This window comes from Dermacentor variabilis, chromosome 2, assembly GCF_050947875.1.
Source record: "Dermacentor variabilis isolate Ectoservices chromosome 2, ASM5094787v1, whole genome shotgun sequence".
Classification (NCBI taxonomy): domain Eukaryota; kingdom Metazoa; phylum Arthropoda; class Arachnida; order Ixodida; family Ixodidae; genus Dermacentor; species Dermacentor variabilis.
Window position 1 is genome coordinate 57,334,425 of NC_134569.1, and position 22,261 is coordinate 57,356,685.

The window sequence follows — 22,261 nt, forward strand, 5'->3', positions numbered from 1 at the left end:
TTAGATGCGCGTGAAAGAACCCCAGGTGGTCAAAATTGGCCCGTTAGTGCCCCTGCTACGGCATGTCTCAAAATAAGATCGCGTCGTTCGGGCACGCAATTTCGGGCAAGCTATGGAATTTCAATTTTTTTTTTCCAAGAGAAACAATGCGGCAGGAGCAGACGACTGCGCGTACAGACAACTCGACACATGTCGCGGCGCGCGCTCACGAGTTGCAAGTCATGCGCGCTGCCGGAGCCCAACGCGAATGCGAAGGCGGCCACGGAACCTATATGACGGAACCGCGAAGACTCCGTCCACGGATTATAATATCCATAAAACTACGGCGACAATGCTAACGCCATTCCATGTCCAAGAACACAGTGGAAGCATGCGGAAACTTCTAGAACATTCCGAGGTCGGCAACTACGCAGGCTGCAACTTTTTTTTTTATTCCTTTGTCTTTACCATCACCCTCGCGCCGATCACGATGATAACGGCGACTAGCGAGCCACCGTTATCACGACGTAGTTCGACATTAGACCAATGAGAGAAGAAAAGAAATTGCCCGGGCCTATCAACTCATGCGCCGAAGAGCTTGGCATCGTAGTCGTCGTGGGCACATAACGAGCATCGAGGGGCTTGGGCCGCCATTTTACATTTTCCGACTGCTTCGGCGTGCGTCGTGTCTGCTGCCTTCTGCGTCGCACGATACCTCGAGCTCCTGCTGGTCTTAATTACGCGCTAACAGTGGCAGCGCTTGTCGAAGTTGCACGCTGCGCATGTTCCCGCCTTCGGCCGACTCTGGAAGCACTGGCTTCATGCCCCGGTGCCTGAAAAACGTGAGGCACACCTCGAGAGACTTGTTGCCCGACCCGCCTGCCGTCTCCACCTCGGCAATTCCTGGCCCCGCTTTCGAGCTCCCGGAGTGTAAGTGACCGCCAGCCGGCATAACTACGTTACTATACGCCGACGACACTCCGGTCGAGCCGGCGCAGCGTACATAAGTCTCAAGTCGTTCCTGCCGAGTACTCGTTCTTTTGTTTGTGCGCGTTCCCACCCCCCGACGGCGCCGGGACTATTGAACTGTGCATGAACTTTGAGCGTGGCCACTAACCCCAGGGCCTGCGCGGCAACCCCTCGTCACGGCGAGCGTCGTCTCTACGAGCTTCGCATCGAGCGTCCTAAACGCTCAAAAGGCCTGTGCTGTGCACCTTGTGCATTTTTTCTAGATGGTCTAGCTGGCGAGGGTGGCGCATGCCTTAGAGAAGTTAACTGTTTGTTCAGTTGCACTAGCTAGCGCTCACTAGGGTTGTATAGCTACATTAAAAAATTGCTTAGCTGTAAGCCCGAGGTTTCGTGGGCATGGCTTGCGGCCACACGGGTCTTCTCCGTGCCGGAATCGAAGAGGACGGGCCACGTGTTGCGGGGTGGCGGTGTATAGCTTCAGGTTTTAGCTGACACACAGGCTTAGCTTACACTGCGCAGGCTATAGCTGATAGCCGTACTCTTACGACTGCGTCAGGGACATGGACCCATCCGAATGGCCTTGCGACCCGACCCCACTATTTCGTGACGGAGATAGCCCGCGCGCGTCAGTGCTATCGAGCGAAATGTGGAATGACGGAAGCAAACGGCATTCGGAAATTACCTCGCCAGCTATTAGGCACTAACCCGCTCTACGCAGCACCTCTACGCTGGACGTCGCCTGCTGTTTTCGTCGGAGCTGGGCCGGGCAGCACCTACAGTAAGCGGCACGTTTCGTTGCCGTTGTTCCTGTTCGTTTTTCGATATGTGCTTAGTGTCCTCGCTATTTTCCAGAGCATCACCTGTGCCGCACGCGGCCTACAGTGTTCCCTCGTCGGTGTGGCCTTGTGGCCCTGCATCGGGTAAATACCGCGTACAGATGAATAGTAGTAGTACATCTGTGTTCTCGAGTGCTTAAAAAAAAAAAGCCTTGTTGTCGTTTCAGGATCCCGAGGTCCGCTTTCGAGATTGCGGACCACGAGTCGGAAGGATATCCAGTGTGCTGCTCCACGTTTGCCATCCTGCCAACGTCCCCCACCGGAGATGGCCTTAGCACCTCTTACCGTGGCTGACCGCGTTGGCTCCTTTGCATTTCTACGTCCATGGCGTCCTTCTGCTACGGGGGACTTCGTTTGCTACTGCTGGTAAATATCGCTCAAACACGATTCGTACTGTCGCGGTGTCTTATTATTAATATTGACAATATTGTTGGTATGGTTGTTAGTGCTTTTCCCAATACGGCCGCTATTGACTCGGAGCACGGCAGGTGGGACTACTTCAGGCACAAACGCCCTTAGTCGGAGCTACAACGTGTAACCGCTTTGCCTGTTGCTCGCATGTCGTAGGTGATACTGAACTCCACAGCACATAAAAAATAAATTACGCTGCTCCCACGCGCTGTTCGAATCATGTAAGCGAAGCTTTGTGTACTGTTTGCGTTAATTGACGGCAATTGGCGACTATTTTTCACGTCGTATGCACTTTAGCGCAGAGTTAGTGATATGTTGCCTTGCGCACACGCCTTGTTTGTCTACGTAGTACACAGGACATACAGCGATGCGGGATTTGCTTGTGCGCCATTGTTCATAGCTGGGGAGAAGGGTCGACACTATCATTGCCTCACACGGCGAGTGATAGAAGTGGCCAACTCTAAATAAATTAGGCGACTTTACGTGCCAAACCAATAATACGTATGGCACTTTCCCAGAGCGAGGTATGGGCCGAGAAACGGGAGATTCCATATTGCGCACACTGTAATTAGCTCTCAGATGACCGCGTCGTGTTCTTGACGCATGTTAAAACGATCAAAACCTTTTACTGCTTCGAACATGAATGGTTTATTGAAGTATCTCGCGGCAAGGAGCCTTTCTCGTATGAGCCTTCGAGTAGTTTGATGAAGATACTTTACAGGCTCCCGCCTTCTAACTTGCATGAGATAGGCTTTGGCAGGGTGTTTGAGGCACCCTTCAAAGATGTTGTTCGCAGATGTTCCGAGAAATTATTTGTGGCCTTTCTGAATTAGACAAGCCCTTGTTATTTCGTCGCGACCAGGGTAACTTCTTTCAATTTGGCACATTTTCGAATATGTTCTTCAACCCGGTCTTAACACCAGTACAGTAGCACCTATTTCGTTGAGATATTCGCGATGCCATCTCGTCCACCAAGCTTTTAAGAGTTCGCATCTACTTCGCCGTGTTTCTTCAACGTCTCCGTTGTATAGCCTTGTTTGTCCACTTTGAAGCTGTTGACGTCCGCCTATGTTGGCAAGTATCAGTGGCATGGGCTCATTAGGTTCGCCATGCACGTATGTTAACGGTTAATTGTTGAGCGCTCCTTCAACTTCTGCTAAAATTGTGCGTGACTGCTCCACTGTAGTTGTACTTGAGATTATTTTTCGCATCAATGTCTTCGGGCTTCGTGTGAGGCACTCGAAAAATCCTCCCCCACCTCCACGGGGCGCACTCAGCTATTGTTTTCCATTGGCGGGTACTGCAGCAATCCTTTGCCCATTCGTACCAAATAGCTTAAAGAATTTCCTTCTCGTCCTTAGTAAAGGTACTGGCGTTGTACGAACAGATTACGGCAGGTATACCCCGTCGTGCGGTGAATTGCGGGAAAGCTTGAAAAAGAAAACTGGATATCGACATGTCATTGGCGACATGTCTCCAAGTGTACTCCTCTCGTTACCGCGCAGGTGAAAACGTATTGTTCCACAATGTCGTATTTGGTTTTCGCATAAAGTGTTCCGGTGAGGTCAGCTCCTGTGACTTGCAATTACCCCGATTCGTTGACTCTGTCCGCCAGGAGGGGAGGCAGAATTGGCCTTTCTTGTGTTACGCCTCTTGCAGACTATGCATTTATTTAACACTTTTCACAGCTTGGCGACCCTGCAATATTCGCAACTTAACCCGTACTTGCGCTAGCTTTGTTTGAAATCCGCCATGCAATATTTGATCAACGTCACGTATTGGCGGTTCGATGAAATGCCCGTCCTTTGGAAATGCGATGACGTGCCGGTTTTGATTCTCAGCTGTAGTGAAAGTCTTCTGTCTCGCGAGTCCTTTGTTGTGACAATACTTGTCCATTTATTTTAAATTACCTAGCGCTCGAATCGGCATTGCCACTTGACTGCCTGAGCAGTATACTTTCGTCGTATCCAAGATGTCTCTGCAATTAAACGGCCTGTAAACGGCCTTTGTGATCTTGCGTTGTCTATGAACCTGAATACACATGCTGTTAGATGCCGCCCGTATGACGAATTTGATTTCCAAGATTAGTTTATTCTCTCGTTCCTGTGCAGGTGTGACAATGCACTTCGTGTTCATCGTCCATCTGTACATTCGTGTGAATCACGCTTGCTCTTTCCGGCTCCACGGATGGAGCTCATTCGGGTCCATGCCACCCTATTTTTCGAGTCCGTCAACGTCTTTGCGCTTATACCACGTGTGTGTAGATACCCCAGATTGTCTTCACCTTGAATGCACGACTCGCTCGTTTGTTTTTTTACTTCTGCGACTCTATTACCAAATGTATCCCCTTTGCTTGTCCCTCTGATACAATGAAGTACAATCGTCGAGTCGGTCAAGCAGGCTGCTCAATTCTTGCGGTGAAATGACTTTTGATGTAAACTCCTAGCCTTGATGCAATCACCGCTGCCATTAGTTCAAGCCTTGTTAAACTTGGCTCTTTGATTGGAGCTGCGTCGCTTTTCGCTGTCGGTAGGCTTTGTTCCACCGGTTTACACGACTGCCAAGTATAGTGCCGCTTCGTATGCTGTGGAACTTCCGTCGACATACAGGAATTCTATAGCATTAACGAGAGGGTGGCAGGTCTTGTTGTGAAACTTAAGAAAAATACAGCTTGTTCTATTTTTTTAATGATCTTCATTACATCCAGTAATGTCATGGTTTACAGATCCAGCCCGCATAAGCAACATTGCGTGTGCGAGGCTGGGCAGTCAGCTGGTAGTGCTGATATGTGTACAAATAAAGAAAAAAATATAGGGAAAAATTGCGAAAAATGAACAAAAGATATTACTTGAACAAAAGATATTATTGCATCAACAGGAAAAAAACATTGACATTAAAGATGACTTCGCAATCAGGTTCGCATGCTTCAAATCCCGAACAAAACTTCAATGAATATGGGCATTACGTATCACCCATGACCTTAACTGCGATTTTATTTAAATGTTCCTGCGATATCATTCTCATTCAATTTATTGAAATTAGCCGGCACGTAGAGAGCACGAGTCCTCTTGCCGTAGTTTGTGTACACACGTGGCACCACATATTTTTCTGTCTGACGTAAGCTGCGAGATTTCACGTTAAGTTTTCGAATTTAGTAGAAAAACTAACTGGCTGGTACATGCTCAGCAAGACATCTTCCCCATGACCAAGTGTGCCATACGAGAGGCTATAAGCAATTTTCTTAGGATGTGGTTAATTTTCTTAAGTCTACTAGAAGAAGCAAAGCCATAAATTGCTTTTCCATACTTTGTGATCGATTCCCCAAGTGCTTTGTAAACCATTTCACGAACATTTACATCACAGAAAGATTTTAAGGCATACAAATGAGCTCACACAGCACGTAAGTCTTGCGAGCTCTTCAATGTGGACATTCCATGACAAGGTGTCGAAGTGTAGCCCCAGGTATTTTGTGCTATTTACCAGAGTTACCGGAGGACATGAGCATGCAAGGCATCCACTGGTGTGGAGATACAGGGGAAATATCTGCGACTGCTTTATATGAGCTGTGAAAACATATATTAGTCTTCGATTTATTAATGAACGTTTTGTTGTTAATGAACCAATCAAGTAGTTTAGACATCATACTGTAACACTCTAGCGGCTTCGTTCGAAAGTTTGTTCGATACAACCAAAGCCGTGTCATCAGCGTATAAATTTTTTATTTTAGTGGTAAGCAAGCGACATCATTCATGTAAATGTTACACAAAAGCGGTCCCAATACGGACCCTTGCGGTACCCCTGATTTAACACTCAACAAAGAACTATAGGACTCAGCCATACGGACAGACTGCTGTCTGCCTGTTAAATAATTTCTTAAAAATGAGTAATACGGGCCTATGAAACCACATCTGCTTAGTTTTGATAGTAACTGTTCATGATCTAATGTGTCAAATGCTCGTTGTAAATCCACGAAAAGAGTCAAAACAACATTGTTTTTATCGATTTCGTTACAGATGGTCATTAAAATCTTCGAACAGGCCCACAGTACTCTGTCCCGAGCGAAAGCCAAACTGCGCTGGGTTAATAAGGCTAAACTTTTCACAGAATGAGGCCCTATTAACATAGACTATTTTTTTCGAATATGCTTGCCAAAGACGGAAGAATTCAAATTGGTCGGTAATTCTCGCATAAAGTTTTCGAGATCCTTTCTTATAAAGAGGTCTCACAATGCTAACTTTCATGTTTTCATGTATCTGACTGGTTTTTAATATTTCATTTAGGATGTAGTGTTGATTTGAGCACATCGAAATTCGCAGCTATATCTCTTATCCTAATTTTATCAAAACCTGGAGATTTTGTTACTCATGGATCGTATCTCACAATTCTACTTCATCAACAGTAGGCAGAAAAGCATAATGAATGTTAGAGAACGTAACATTGTTTCGGAGATTTGCCGGAATGCACCCATTTGTGATGTTTATTGATTCGATAAAGTGTTTGTTAAAATCATTTGCTATCTGAACAGCAGGTGACTCGAGAAAGGCGTCCGCAAGAATATTATCAATACCCTTTTTTGCAGGTCTCCCTATTAGTGTTCACCAAGTGCCACGTTTTACCGGTATTACGACTGCAAGCTGCAAACTTGCCTGAGTGGTAGCACTTCTTAGCTAGTCCTATTTCACAGTTTACTTTGTTTCTCATCTGCCTAAATTCTTCTCTTGCAAGAGCGTCCCCGGGTTTATCTTGGCATTTTCTAAGGAGTTCGCTTTTAACGCTGCAAAGCTCCATTATTTCGTTATCAATCCACGGGCTCTTTTTATTTCTTCTTTTAAGCTTTATTTTCTTTTCGGAGCAAACGTAAATCTCTCTAAAGGCCTCTACAAACAGTTCGTAAGCCTTTAGGTGGCTGTGCCGCGTTAAAGACTAAAAGTTAAATGTTCTCGCACGTTTATATACTTCATTAGAATTCGAAAGATATTTCTCTAGTCTTTGTTTCAGTTAAAGCAACAGCATCTCCTGAAACTGCTGTAGCGATAAAATAGTGGTCCGCTACTTTTTCCTTAACACAGCCAAATGAATATTTGCACATTTTTGTGCTGATATGGTGTATACGTGACCTTGTTAAACGATGGCCGAGAATTTCCTCTGGTGTATAACTCTGAATTTTCTTTTAGAGTCCGTAGCTTGCCAAAAGTGTTAAGTAATCGGATGTTGCAGGCTTATTTGTTGTAAAAATGTCTATATTATCACCGGCCAAAATAATGCTGTTTCTGTCGGCGTACTTTTTGAGGAAGCTTGGCAAATCGGCCAGAAATATATTTAGGTTAGTGCTCGGTGGCCTATAAACGGCACATACTGTAAATTCCGGATCTGCTTTAGTCATTAGTACAGTAACTACTTCCGCATCTTGAATATCAAAGGAGACTCGTTCATTGCCAATAACTTTTTACATAGACCACTTTTTACATTGGATCCTCGCTTGCGTAGTATTGGAGAACTAGAAATAGCAGCTCCTTCATTTTAGGCATCGGGTCCCTCCACTTGTCGCATTCTTTTTTAAGGAGCGGCTCATCTTGCGCATCGTCCCTTCTCTAATTTTCGAAAGCCTATCTCTGCGCATATCGTAAAACATGACGGCAAGCCAAGCGCATCAAATACCTTTCCTGCGGCTTGTGCAGCACTGTCCTTTTGGTTAAGTACGTTGTTGCTGGTAAGGATGCGCTTACTTGTCTACAGGAAAGGATAGCACGTCTTTTGAGTACTTCCATAAAATGTCAAGAAGCATTGTGTATCGTTTCGATCGAATCCCTATGTGATCGTCGTCCCTTTCGTTTTCGTCTGTTTTGCTTCTGCTCTCTTCATTGGATGTCCATTTTCCGAAGTTCATCGCCGCCTCTTTGATCAGTTTTGCCTTTTTGTATAACTTGACAGCGCCTTAAAACGTTGCTGCCCCTAGGATTACATCATCCACGTAAATCTTTCTGTACTGGTTCTTGCATCTCCAAATCAATGAGCCACTTGTTTCAAATCGTGCTTGATTGTCGCTGCCAGAAGAAATGGGCTCGGGGTTTTACCGGAAGTTACTCGTCATGCGGCAGGTTTGTACTTCATTCCGCAGCTTTTCCTCACATCGTCATGCACCCACCACAGAAATCTCATGGCATCTGTCCTGTTAGTGGATCGACATTTGTAGAAATGCCTTTTCAACGTCTCCAAATAAGGCCACCTTTTCCTTAAAGATTTGATGTCCTGCCTCCAATATATCCTGCCTCCAGATAGTCGTTTAATGACATGCCTTTCTGCGTGTTTGAAGAGGCATCGAATACTACACGAACCTTTGTCGTGGCTCGATCTTCTCGAAAGCAGTCTATCAAATGTTATCGCTCAGCGCATGTATATGCATATTGCATGAATGCGGGACGCGAACTGTGTTGTGCTTTCTGGAAAGCATTCCAGCACCAGCGATTACTACGGAACCTCCGATGACTCGTGTACGAAAGCCGACGCGCTTGACCCGCTGATCGGACTTTCGCCGATTGTGTTCGCCACTGTCGTTGTGCCTTGAGTGCAGCCTGTGTTTCTGGGCACACGTCCTCCCAATAGCTTCGCCATTCTGGTTTTGTGTTCTTGATCCTCATTGCCACGTGACATCTGGTAGAAGTGCTTCACGTTAATGCACCGGACGCTCCCAACAAGCCGTAATCCAAGCCTGAACTCCGAAGACCACCAACGTCGCCAAGGACCAGTGAGGCAGATGCAGGCTGCAAGGACTGCCTCCGGAGCACTGACTTCTACCTGAGACGAGGAGGAAGATTGTGGCCAAGTCAACAACCATAATGGAAGCCCCAGGGTCCATCATGTTTCAACCCAGGGAGCCACCAACTTACATGAAGCTTCGTCGGACAATCCGGAAACCTGGCTTTCTTCGACTTTTGGAACAATCTCAGCCTTCAATAACTGGACCTCTGAGGATAAGCTAATTAAACCGTCGCACGATGTCAACAAATGCAGAGGTAATGCGGGAAGAGCTTCAGAAGCTGACCTCTTCATCGCAGCATCAAGTGGCTTCGATTGCTGACGTCGTACGCGAGGAAATCCAGCAGTCACACGGGGTCCCTCAGTCACCTGAGCCGGGAGCGATGACGCAAACCACCGTAGTCCGCTATCCCGTTCCCCCTCCGCGCCTGCCAGGTTCCGACAACGCCGCCTGTCCGTCGTCCACTGCAGCCTCTGCCAGCACGCCAATTTGTCGTCCCACGCAGCATGCCAAAAGACAGACGTTTGGCCCACCACAATCGACTCTGCTACCACTGCGTAGAAGCTGACCACGTATACCGCCGATTCCCATACCGCGAGTCTGTTCGCAGTCTACGCACCACGTCCACTAGCTTTGCGAGCTGCCACGTGATATCACAGACTACATAGCCGGAACGCAGTGGAAGCCCCAACGTCCTGCGCGTTCACTGTCGTCAGTACACTACGTGTCGCCGCAGCACCGACCAGACACTGGGCCAGCCCTGGGCCGTTCCGCAAGTCCCTATTTGGAAAACTAAACGCAGCTACCGATGGAGGTGGCGTAGCTGCACGTCTAGTAACGAAGATCCTCCACCGCCGACGATGACGCTTCGTGATCTATTTCGACGGCACAGCGACGACACGCCGCCATCCCGACGAAGCCTGGTAGCCAAGAATACGCCAACAAAAGACAACCTGACGACGCCACGTACTAGCCACAGGTCAGCGCGACGCAGGTTTGAACCGACGCGAAGATCGAAGTGCAACGGAAGAACCACTGGCCACGACGTGCTTCTCAACGGTCAAGTCACCGCGCTTGTAGACACTGCAGCTAACTACTGCATCTGTGGATTATCCACCGCTAAGTTGAAGAAATCATGGGACAGAACTCATTCGGACAGCTCGAGGACACCTCATGACTGTCATGCCACCTCATGACCATCAGTATCACGAGACAATATCTTTGTTTTCCTTTAACCTTTTCGGCAGTCTGAGAGTTTTTCTATTGCATTTTCCTTGTTGATTTACAAGTTCACGCTTTAATTCCAATGCAAGTGGACTTGATGGCCACCATTTACTTCTGTTTTACTCTGATTGAATTTCGGCTTCTTTAGTATTGACACTGTTTGGGGATCCCCATTGATTCAACGTTCCAAAACCTTTGTATATCTCTTGCTGGATTGTTTCCACAACTTCAACCTTCAGAACCATGATTGATTAATGTTATGCTTGATGAAATTGCTTTGGGGATATTTGTGAGGGCATTGCAGTACACAACCCCGTATTGTCTCGACTTCAATCAGTCTGCTTTCGATATTTTACGCTTTACCAGCGAAGAACTCCCAATAATTGGGCCCTTCAGCAGTCCTATGACTTTTGTTGCAGTCATGTCGGTTCTGTCATCGCCACTTGTTGCTTTAGTTCCATTTCTCTCGTTCGAATTCTGATTTGTAGCAGGTAGACAACAGATACGACGTCGTCTTGTAGATCTTCTAATACCACGGCTGATTTGTATCCTCGCGTTGCTACAGTTAATTTGACAACGTTAATTTCAATTTTTCTTCTCCTTCGAATGAACCAGTAGTCAGCCTTTCCTGTAATACCTTCGCTCCTATTTCTTTTACTAATCCAGCTGCAATAAATATCCGCTGGCGTTCGCTGTCTAATAATAATCGGCATTGTCTGCCACCTTATTCTCCCTCTATCCAAGCTACAGCTGTCTCCAAAAGCGCAAAATTGTTTTAAGTCTTCAATTGCGTGTAGAGTAGCCGTCATTGCTTCCGCTTGCTGTGTTCTGACCTGCTCTACCTTGCCACACCGTTATGCCTACTTATCTAGCATGTTGTCTTTTGCACTGCTTGCATTTCCCTCTTCCACTACAAATAGGTGCAGTGTTCTGGTCGGTTGCATCTGAAACACTCTATTCTCTGCAAGAATGTTTCTTTTTTCTTTTTTTCTCATTGAAATGTTCCGACGAAAGTCCTCAGTTACGTGGTTGTTCTGCTTGCAGAACGGGCAGCTTTTCTTTCTGAGCTACAAAGACTGCAATTCCGAAGCTGTATGATATTATTGATCGGCTTCGCAACTATCCTCTCCTGTTAACACTGTCTTCCTGGGAAGACATTTGCTATCGCTGGAATGACTTAAGCCTGTCCAGCTTTTCCTTGCATTGTTTTCCTGTTGCTTTGCGCGCTAGCTTTCATAGCTGAGCTGTTTTTCATTGCTTCTTTTGACTTAAACTGCACTGATATCTCCGGTGGAATTGCTCTCGACGCTGTCAACATCGACGCGAAACTGGCACTCGAATCACTGAAGGTGCAGACCGACAATCTGTTCAACTGCGCTCCGTGCACTATCTCGCGTAGTTAATGTTTCTTGCACCGACCTCACTTTCTCTCGACTCAAAAACACTCATGCGCAGCTCCACTGATCGTTCACAATTTCCGAACGTTGTTCGTAGTATTTTTATCGCTTCATCACAACTTTCATAGGCAGATAAAGCAATGAAGCTAGCATACGCTGCCTTTCCGGTTATAGGTGCGAATAAACTTTTGTCCCTTCCCTGAGGTTAGGCCTGAGGTGAACGGCTCACTCGTAGTAAGCCCAGAAGAGATTCCACTCCAGAGCTCTTCCGCCAAACTTCGTCTTTTCCAGATTAGGTAGCTTATGTATTTCCCTTGCATCTTGTTCTGAACTTAGTGATGCCACTTGCGTTCTATTCAAATTCAACTGTATGGCCTCTCGAATTCTGAACTCTATTGTAGGCAAAATCGTCGTTATTTTCAAGTCGTACTCCATCTTTCAAATACTGTTTCGGCAGTATTTTCTGACAAATTCCTCCATTTGTTCGTTGGCGCTGTTGAGGCTTTCGCTTATTCTCTTGCGTTGTGCGCAACTTTTCTCTGGTAATTGCGTTGATAAGCTTCGTGATCTAGGGCGAAGCGCTTCGCTTTTTTTCGTAAATATATGCTTCGCTAATTTCAAGTCGAGTAACAATGACTTCTTGCTTCTCAGTGAGCTGTTCCGATGCTTATATATGGTCTTCTCTTCGGTCTCGTTGCCCAATCCGCTGCTCCACCACCGTTTCCTTTTCTGCTTCTTTGCAGGTTAACCTTCCTTTTGGGCGGAGAGGTAGCAGGCTGGTTCACAGCACCATTGTTGAAAACGATAGACCGATGACTGCTTCGAATATGAGCGGTTTATTAAAGTATCACGTGCTCGTGACAAGGAGCCGCTCTCTTGCTCAGTCTTCGAGTGCCTCGATGATATTTTACAATAGATTTCCATACCGTGGCACATAGCCTCAGCGGGGATCTGCCAAAAAGTGAGTGGTGCAATGGCACATGCCCAGAACGGGTCATTGCCGAAGAAGCAGCCTGTACAATTACGACACGAACAAATGCAAGCCTGCTTAAGATGTCGCGTAATTAACCACGCTACAGCGTGGTTAATTACGCGAGAACGTGCACTCGCCTGTTTTCTTTCCGTCAAACACACCGGTATGAACAGCTTAAAGAAAGCTTCGTTTCACAAATTCCAACATGTCCGATGGCTCCGCATTTGTCTGCAATGGCACTTTGTTGTTACGGTCGCACCAGACCCGTATGGCCGACTGCTGTTGCATAGCTTGTCGAACGCGAGGTTCGGTTTCTCGTGTCTCCTACGGATTCTTCAGTCCCGTCCCGAGCCTCTGTGTTTTCGTGCTTTTCGTGCCGTCTTCCTCGATAAACCATATCCGTATTTTTCAATTTGTAACCTCATTGAAGTATCCTTCGTCGAGAATTTGGGAGCTTAAATATAACGCGGCTTGCTTTGCTTTTCGTCTTACCTTGCATTAACGTGGATGCGTTCACTAGTGACCACTTCCTGACCGAGCACGTCCCAATTGTGTAAGCCGAAGAGAGCTCGTGTGTCACTCTTGCCTCTTTGCTGCTGAGGTGATGGAAGGTTCGGCGCTGCAACTCGCGCTTGCGTCTGTCAGGAATGGCTCGGCTGCTCTGCGCACGATTCCACGTAACCTGGCTTCCAGCTGTCCATAAACCCCGTAGCAACGGTATCTTCTGCTTGCGTACTCGTTTCCTATAGACGCCGTATGTCATAAACGATATAATTTCACAACCTACTGACATTTTCTAGATGGTCTTAGTATTTTGTTTCAATCATTCCATTCATACTAACCTACATTTCGCAAGCATTAATTTTTTGCAACAATGTTAACGAGTTTCTTTTCAACCACTCTATTCCTAAATGTCCTTACTATCGACGGCAATTTCCTCAAGTTCCTTAGCGATCTCTTCCAGCTCTAGTCCTGGGTTGGTTTCAATGTACCCTTGCATAAGTAACCTGAAGCACACAGCCGTGTCGATCCCAAAGAGCGGTCGTGGGAAGGCCAGCGCTACTAAAAAGGTACTGCTCGCGCTAACACGTACCACAACGTTTACCCACCTGCACAATGTAGGTGAGGGGTTAATTCGAGACCCGAATGGCAGGTAGCACTGCCATGCCCGGTCACCACGGCGTTGACGGTGCGACGTTTCGAGTTCAATCCGATGAAAGGTGTGGCAGGGAGCAGCATGTGGCGATGTGCTCCTGCGCAGCCAAAGTCGCATCGAACCGCACCGCTTGTTCTACGCGCGCGCCGGCCGATCCGGCGCGAACATTAGCTGCAGAACGTAGAACTGGTCAATTACGAGGTGAGTGCTGGTAGCACTGCCACGCCCTGGCCTTATTGAACAAGCAGCTAAACCGGCGATCAACATGCATACACAGTGCAAATAAGTGCACAGGGCGATGCTGGTTGAGTCGCTTGATAGTAAAACCAGCACCGTCCTATGCTTTTTTTTTTTTTTTGCTATGTATGCGCCTGGTTAACTGATTGAATTCTTCGTTCGGTATGCACCAACTCCCCCAGCACTTAACTTTACTGCATCCATGCCTTATTGTTGCAGAATCTTGACCTGTGCTTTCGATTGCAGCCCACGTGTAAGATGGATATCCAGTGCGCTGTTCCACGTTTGCCATCCTACCAACGTCCCCATCAGGAGATGGCCTAGAGCACCACTCGTATTGTGACCGACCGTTCCCTTTCGCCGGTACGGTCTCGCTGGCAGACGAGATTGCTCATCGCCCTGCTTTGCTACGGGCAAGTACCACGCACAGACCATTCGTACTACGGTGTACGGCTGTGTCCTCGAGTGGTCGAAAAATCAGCCTCATTGCTTCAGTTCGTTTCAGATTCGCCTTCCCTTTCGTTACATAAATTTGTTTGATCGCTTTGGCAAGTATACGACGAGGGAAATAGAATGAGAAACCAGGGAATACAAGTGCTTGTCGGTACCTAAGTCCCTGCCCTCAATATTTTGCATTCGAGCAACAGCGCTATCATTGTCACTAAAATAAATATGTAAATTTTTATGCACTTCATCGCAGTTCACTTATCTGGACTACCATTTCATAAGCAAGCATGAAATGCATTTACTATGCATTAAAATTCAACACATCACGTGACTAAACAAAGCTTAACGTTCTGTCAGCAATTACTTACTTACGTATTTATTAATTGAGCTACCTCACAGGCTTCCGAAGCAGTATTGCGTGAGGGGAGGATACAGGGAATTGCAAAAAGGAGTACGAAGAAAGTATACATCATTAGCGAGTAAACATGAAAGAACAAGTCTCTAACAATGTTAACGCAATACAAAACATTTTTTACGCAAAGAAAACCCTGCTAATCGTTCGTTGCCTAAACTTCGATGGCCCAGGAAAAATCACCTGGCATCTAAAAAGCAAAAAAAAAAAAGGGAACTTCGTACTACCTAAGCGTAGGGGAAACAAATAAGGACTGGTAGCTTGCTGAAATATCTCTAGGACTTAGCTTGCTGAATTTCAGTTTCAATATTACAACCATTCCCGACAGCGGGGTTCAAGAGGTGAAGGCTGTCTGCCGTAATTTGTCCTTGGTTTTCATGTTTTTTGTAGATCTCTTAACCTCAGTATTAATATGTAGCCAGTACGCACGTGTGTGGTTGGATTTGCAACGATCTCGGGAATCCCTAGTGGTCTGTTAATCGGCAACTTTGAAGCGAAAAGAAGTGCTTTATTTCGTCGTTCGCCTTTTAATTTTAGTGCTCGAAGTTGTGCCCCACATGACAATACATACTGACGATACGTAGTATTGAAAATGAGCTTGACCTGCTTCTAAGTGGCATTTGGTCTCGTCCTTCCTTAAAGCACCTATTCTACCAGATCGCTTCATGTTTAAATTTCCAACGTGGTCATTCCAAGGTAGTCATGCAAAGCATCCAATAATAGTATACTGTTTGTCCGCTCTATATGATCAATGCCGCTAGACCTAACGGGTTTACTCACGTGCTTCGAAACCTTAAAAAAAAAAAATACTCGCGTTGCTTTGCTTTACGTGCTTCAATTCAATTTAAGCTCGTTCGCATCTGGCAACTTAGGAAACTCCCTTAACCAAATGTTTGATTTTATCTGTTAATTCAGCACTAGACAAAACAATTCATGTCATCCGCGTAGAAAACCTTTTTTCTTTTAGTGGAATGGTAGCGATATTTACCTATAAACCAAAAATGAAAGCTGCCCTAAAATACCCTTGTGATACACCTTTAGTTATTGACATTAGCTTGGAGATTCATGCACTCGTGAAACACATTGCTACAATTTTGGAGATGGCTTCTAATTAAGTCAAGTCCCCACCCACTAATTCTGTAAAACTCCCTGAAGAGGGCTTAATATTTGGCTTCATCAAAGGCCCATCTTAGGTCCAGAAATATTCATACTGCATTCAACTACCGTTCCACATTTTATTACTTCCTTTGTTTGCAACCATTGGTAGCTAAGTTGAACTTGTCCCGTTCAAAACTCCACTGGTGTCGCTAGACAAATTTCATGCTTTTTCAGGAAACCGAGAAATCTTTCTTGCGCAAGAAGCTTTGGGATTTTCTAGTGGAAATGCTCAGTACGGAAACTGTCTTTTCAGGATCCCGACGTCTGCGTTCGATTGAAGCCCATAAGTTAACCAGTGGGCTGCTCCCCGTTTGCTATCCTCCCAACGTCCCCTTCGGAAGGTGACCTAGAGCACCACTCGTACTCTGGCCGACCGTGTTCGTTAAATTACCTTCCCTCGCCCGTGGCGTCGTACGTGCAGGCAGTCGGAACCTTGCTCCTCGCCCGCCACTACGGGTGAGTATCGCGTACTGATGTCTCGTACTTCGACTCTGTCCTCGAGTGGTCAGCAATGAGCCCGTTACTGTTTTGGTTTTGCAGATGACCGTTTTCCATGTCGGTGAGCGAGGAGAACGTCCGAGGCAGTTTTGCCAAAAGGTGGGAAATTTTACATATTGTGGACAATGTCCGAGATCTCGGGGGGGGGGGGGGAATTCTGGCAATCAAACGTGTTAAATTTTTTTCACATCAGATGTGCTTTTTCGCTTTAATGTGCTGCAGTATACAAAAGCGTGGCAGTTTGGGCGAGTTGGTGTCATGACTTTTTTAGGCTTGTAGCGCAGCTCAGAAAGGGCAAAAAGGAAGGTGAAAGGTGTAATGAAAGGGAACGTTCACTCTGTTCTCCTTTCCCTTTCTTTACCCCTTCCCCCTTTTTGCTCTTTCTGAGCTGCGCTACAAGCCTGAAAAATGCAGTGTACAAATATGGGCAATAGTAGTTTATATTAGCAGAGAACTGAAGTCAATGCGACTTGCTTGCATTATTACACGGAGGCTATTTTGCGAGATTTCTGAATGTCTTCTTCGGGTGGCCAGCTTCGGTTAAGCTTTCTGCAGCTGAATTTGTTGCAATGACATATTACGAAAAGCTCACGTAAGCGAGCTCGGCCACTTTTTTGCGTCTCCAGTGCGAGTAAGACTACATTTTGGAAGCAGTTTCAGCAAAGCTGGTTAGATCTTTCGTTAAGGCGCTGAATTCCTCCACTACGGGGTGATGCCCACCAGTTTCATACGTTTTGTGTCACGTGTTCGGGCAAAACGTGGCCAAACTGAACATAGAGTAATTTTTTTATTTTCTAAGCCAAGTAGGACGCTTGAGTCATGCCGAAGAGGAGCGGAAATTGTAGCTTCTTATTTACAGATGGTTTTCTTGATTGATATTACATATAGCTTGACCGCGTGAATAGCAGACACTAGAACTCCATCTGAGGTTTGAAAGGCATTTTATCAAGGCGCTGTACTTGGTTTCGAAACTTCCTTAATTTTTTTTCCCACTGCCAGCCACTCAGACGCGCATATCTTGGACTCCATCGTGCTTGTTTAGTTTCCTTGTCGAATGGGTTTTAGTTAAGTCAGCTGCAGGGAATTTGGTCGCAGATTGTCAGCCAGCGACTCCCTCGCAGCGTATAGATGCTTTTCTTAATAAATTTGGTCCTGGCGTAGGCAAAATTTTCGCCCACATATGTGGCAAAATTACGTGACAATTTGGCAGCACTGGTTTCTGCTCAAATTCCAAGTATTTTCTTGCCTACGTTCCAGATCAGATGCTTGTGAGCAACAATCCTTCCACGGGTGTGCCCGTTTGCACATCGGCCGGCAACTGGACATCAAAGTCGGAGTGTGGCCACTAACCCCAGGACCTGCGCAGCAACCCGTCGTCATGGCGAGCGTCGTCTCTACGAGCTTCGCATCGAGCGTCCTAAACGCTCACCAGGCCTGTGCACTTTGTGCATTTTTTTTCTAGATGGTCTAGCTGGCGAGGGTGGCGCATGCCTTAGAGAAGTTAACTATGTTCAGTTGCACTAGCTAGCGCTCACTAGGGTTGTATAGCTACATTAAAAAATTGCTTAGCTGTAAGCCCGAGGTTTCGTGGGCATGGCTTGCGGCCACACGGGTCTTCTCCGTGCCGGAATCGAAGAGGACGGGCCACGTGTTGCGGGGTGGCGGTGTATAGCTTCAGGTTTTAGCTGACACACAGGCTTAGCTCACACTGCGCAGGCTACAGCTGATAGCCGTCCTCTTACGACTGCGTCAGGGACATGGACCCATCCGAATAGCCTTGCGACCCGACCCCACTATTTCGTGACAAGGTAGCCCGGGCGCGTCAGTGCTATCGAGCGAAATGTGGAATCACGGAAGCAAACGCCATTCTGAAATTGCCTCGCCAGCTTTTAGCTATTGCGGCGACCTTACGTCGCCTACGGTCTGGAGCGGAGTCCGGCCGTGCAGCAGCTACGGTGAGTGGTCCATTTCTTTGTGGTTCCAGCTGTTCTTTTCTGGTCGTTTACTTTCCTCCTTGCGTCCCAGATGATGGCCTTGATCATCACTCGTGCCGTCACCGACCGTCTTAACTCTTTCGCATTCCCTCGGCGGGGAAGTGTTGCTGGTGGACTCGACTTTGTTCCTCGCCCGGCAATACTCCTGGCAAGTAACATGAACACTAGAATCGTAGTATGGCTGCGTTCTCGAGTGTTTAACAAGCCCTGCATGATTTCAGGTTCCTACCGTCTGCTTTCCATTGCGGCTATTCACAGCATATCCAGCGGACGGTTCTGCACATCTAGTCTCCGGCCGTGTTACGTCTGCATTTTTCTCGCCGGTGGCTTTCAGCTGGAAGATGGAGATTCGTTCAACTTCCTGCACTACTTCTGTCAAGCGCCATGTATACACTACAATGGTACTACGGTTGTTTCCTCGTGTGGCGTATAAGCCCTGTGGCATTTAAGGTTCCGAACGTCTGCGTTTGAATCAAGCTGCGTTTTCCTCTGACGGCTATGGTTCGTATTTAATCAGTGCTCCTTTTCTTAATCCTGTTGCTACACCTTGCCGGTTCCGCAAGTACACGAACTTTGTGGGCTTCCGATGAAATTTGCTCTCGAATGTATTTACTATGAAAACCTTCGAGGTTAGGCTTATGCTTCGGAAAACTTCCCTCGCCAGAGTTTCCAAAAGGCTTTTGTATATCGCTCTCCGAGTAAAACGACGTTGAATTTCTTCCGTTCCTGGCTACATTTCTTAGCTGATTTCATTTCCTCACCCGTAATTTATTTCGTCTGCTCGGAGTGCCACATTTTTGACAATGCTTTTGTAACTCTACGTAGTGTTCACTTTTGTTGCAGGTTGCCATCCAATTCAAGGTTTCCTCAGTTTTCTGGTTCCGCCCATCGGGTCCGCAGAATAGGTTCTCCAGGTCCGTCGTGAACTTGTGTTAATGATTGCTTCTTAATTGTATACAATCTACTTCGTATGCTCGGGTATATAGTTCTCCATTATGCAGTACACATCCACCGATCGCTTTCCGCAGTGGACTTGAAAACTACGAATGAGCCTTTCACAGAAACCGCCCCCACACGGTGTTTTGTGGAGGACATTTCCACTTGATGATTGGTCATCAATTCAGTTCATCGACGTAATGTTGCTGTGACCGCATTCAATCCCTTGTTCGTTCTCCTGAAAGTCTTGCATTGTTGCTGAGCACATTTATGTTCGAGCTGAGAAACGCCGAAAATAGTGTAGAAAACCGATGTGAAGCGTCTCAAACAGTTTCGCAGTGTACACTTCTTGTCACGGCAAATGTGAAAGTTGCTACACAGTTTGGCTATGTCTCCTTTTTTTTGTAGTTGCTCCCAGCACACCGTTGAAACGTAGACCACCTATTTCAATGTGGTCTTCGTTACTCTATCCTCAAGAGGAAGTACTTGCTTTACGACGATCTGGAATTGTCTTCGCCACACAACGCACTGTCACTACCTTTCACGTATATGCGCCAGTGCACCGCGTACTCCACCGTGAACTTTGTCCATATAGCTGTCGCACTAATAGTCAACGGATTTCTTCCATTTACATGTGATCGGGTGCTGCTCGTCTTGTGATACGGGCCCTACCGATGGCACCCTTGAAGTCTCATTGGATCTTTGTTAATCTGGCATTCACCTACTGTCTGCACATTCGCTTGCTTGCTGAATTTCTGCAGTTTTTAATATACACACTTTGTTTTAGCCAAATGAGGCAGGTGTCGGCGGTATTTATTTCTTCTGCTTTTAGTGGACCGTAGAACTTGTCGTCTAATATTCACGGAACGAAACATACACGAATATTTGGAGAGCAACTGCGTGTAACTGCCGAACTTGTCTACTTCTATGCCTCGTCTTGAGATCCTTTCCGACGTATATATGACACGATCATCTACTTTCCTTTCATTATTAACCGGCATTTTGTAACGGCTATTTGGTCTGTAGAAACTGGGATCCCTTCCACGAAATTGTTCGCTGCGACATCTTTTCTACGGTGATTCCTGGTTATATCTGCTCAACTCTTCACTACTATTGATGTATCCCCATTGTTGTCCTACTGAGTAATTATTTTTTTTAGTCTGTTTTCAGCGGGTGCTTCGTGCATTTTCTTTCTCCAATGCAGTACGATTGTACAAGTGGTCAGATACTTTACTGTTGCTCGCAAGTTCTAATTTGCGAGACTGACGACGGTGTTCATTAGAGCTACTCTGTTCTTTGCTAGGACCAGCAGTGTCTCCTCTCTGACAACGTTACCATGAATGCTGCACTTGAATTCAACGCTGGGCCTGCATCCGAGAAGTGCCAGTGCTTACGTTCCGTTTCTTGTTGTCGATGCGCTCTTGAGTCATTTATATTCGTCGGTATATTTTTCCATAGATTATTTATCTTCCTCTGGAAGAGGGTTGTCCCAAGATTCCGGGTTTTTCCCGTCATTGAATACCGATATTGGCTGTTACATTGCAGGACGTTAAATTCCAGCCGACCGAATATTTTTGCCCTGGCTTGAAGCACTCATCGCTTCGTGAGCATTTCACTCGAGTCTTCATATCGATATGATAGCAAAATACCGTCGGCCGTGTCCCAGTTCATTCCTAGAATACTGGTCTGGCTTGATCACGTAAGAACGGCACCTTGATGCTCATTTCAATTCTAATTTCTTTCACTGTTTGATGTCCCTTTCCAAAGATTCATTGCTGCTCGGCGAAATCTTTTTTTGCTTCTACGTACACGCCTTTTGCCTGGTTTATGTTCCAAGCATAACTTCATCAACAAACTTAATTACGTTTGCTGTCATTGCAAGAATTTCTTCCAAGATTCATTCACAGTGTAGGTACATCTGCATTCAAATTTCCTCCTGTCTGAAGATAATCATTCAGAATAGTCCTGATCTTAACCACGAGGCGTCAAATACGTTGAATTTTCTAGCTAGTCGATATTCTCGAATTTCTTGATGGCACGACATGGTTGCTATTCAGATTCTTCCGACCACGCTCATTCTGTGTTTCCAAGCGTGAAACATCTGGCATCGAACAGTTGTATTTTGATCTCGGTACTGAATTTGTTTAGTGCCTTCGAGATCGTCTTCCGATTGCTACTTCGTTGATTTCCACGTTAACTTGATCTGTCCATCCTTCTGAACAGTCCCTGTGACTACATAGTCCACTTTATGCATAGTTTCCTTCTGAAGAGTTAAGCCAGTATTTTCCGCCATTAAAAAGTTTCAAAATCAAAGTTTCGTCAGTTTCTGCGACGTCAAGGACCATGGCGAGTTTCGCGTTTCGCAGTTTTCTACGCCACATGGGTCAGGCACAATCCAGTCGGAAATTTTCAATCTTCCATTGTATCTTCGTTTGGTATTTTCACTGGACTTTCCTCCTCACCTCCACTACTAGTAAGTATCCTTTACACGGGACTCGTATTACGGCTGTTTCCTCCAGTGGTTAACAAATCAACACTGTGTCGTTACAGGTTCTGCACTCTCTCAACTGCGGTCAACAAGCGTACCCAGCGTGCCCTTGCACGACTCTACGGTCTGCGCTCCAAAAGATTACATTGGCCACGAGCATCACCTCTTCCAGGAGCGACTACTACTGCTTCTACATTCCCTCGCCAGTGGCGTCCTGCTGGTAAACTGGACTTGGCTCCTCGCCCTGAACTACTACTGGTAAATGTCGTTTACACGGGACTCGCATTAGGACTCTGTCCTCCAGTGTTTAACAAATAAGCACTGTCGTTACAGGTGCTGCACTCCCGTTTTCGACTGTGGTGCTTACCTAGCAGGCTCCTTCCTGCACA

At 46.3% G+C, this 22,261-nt stretch overlaps 1 protein-coding gene and 1 long non-coding RNA gene across 2 annotated transcripts; both read left to right on the forward strand.

Moving 5' to 3' along the window:
• The first annotated feature begins 622 nt into the window (after positions 1 to 622).
• On the forward strand, positions 623 to 14,343 carry LOC142570848 (uncharacterized). The gene is made up of 4 exons (XM_075679162.1): positions 623 to 1,726; positions 1,801 to 1,868; positions 1,952 to 2,150; positions 14,186 to 14,343. The coding sequence occupies exons 1-3, from the start codon at positions 1,600 to 1,602 to the stop codon at positions 2,057 to 2,059; spliced, it is 303 nt and encodes a 100-aa protein (XP_075535277.1). The 5' UTR covers positions 623 to 1,599; the 3' UTR covers positions 2,060 to 2,150; positions 14,186 to 14,343.
• A 1,873-nt stretch (positions 14,344 to 16,216) lies between these two features.
• On the forward strand, positions 16,217 to 18,591 carry LOC142570850 (uncharacterized). The gene is made up of 3 exons (XR_012825695.1): positions 16,217 to 16,412; positions 16,497 to 16,553; positions 17,712 to 18,591. It is a non-coding gene; the product is annotated as an uncharacterized LOC142570850 (long non-coding RNA).
• Positions 18,592 to 22,261: the final 3,670 nt, after the last annotated feature.

Excerpts from the sequence above, each read along its gene's own strand:
- LOC142570848 (XM_075679162.1), top strand. The coding sequence starts at position 1,600 with ATGACGGAAGCAAACGGCATTCGGAAATTACCTCGCCAGCTATTAGGC. Across the intron at positions 1,727-1,800 it reads TGGGCCGGGCAGCACCTACA|AGCATCACCTGTGCCGCACG; the intron begins GTAAGCGGCACG and ends GCTATTTTCCAG. Across the intron at positions 1,869-1,951 it reads GCCTTGTGGCCCTGCATCGG|GATCCCGAGGTCCGCTTTCG; the intron begins GTAAATACCGCG and ends TTGTCGTTTCAG.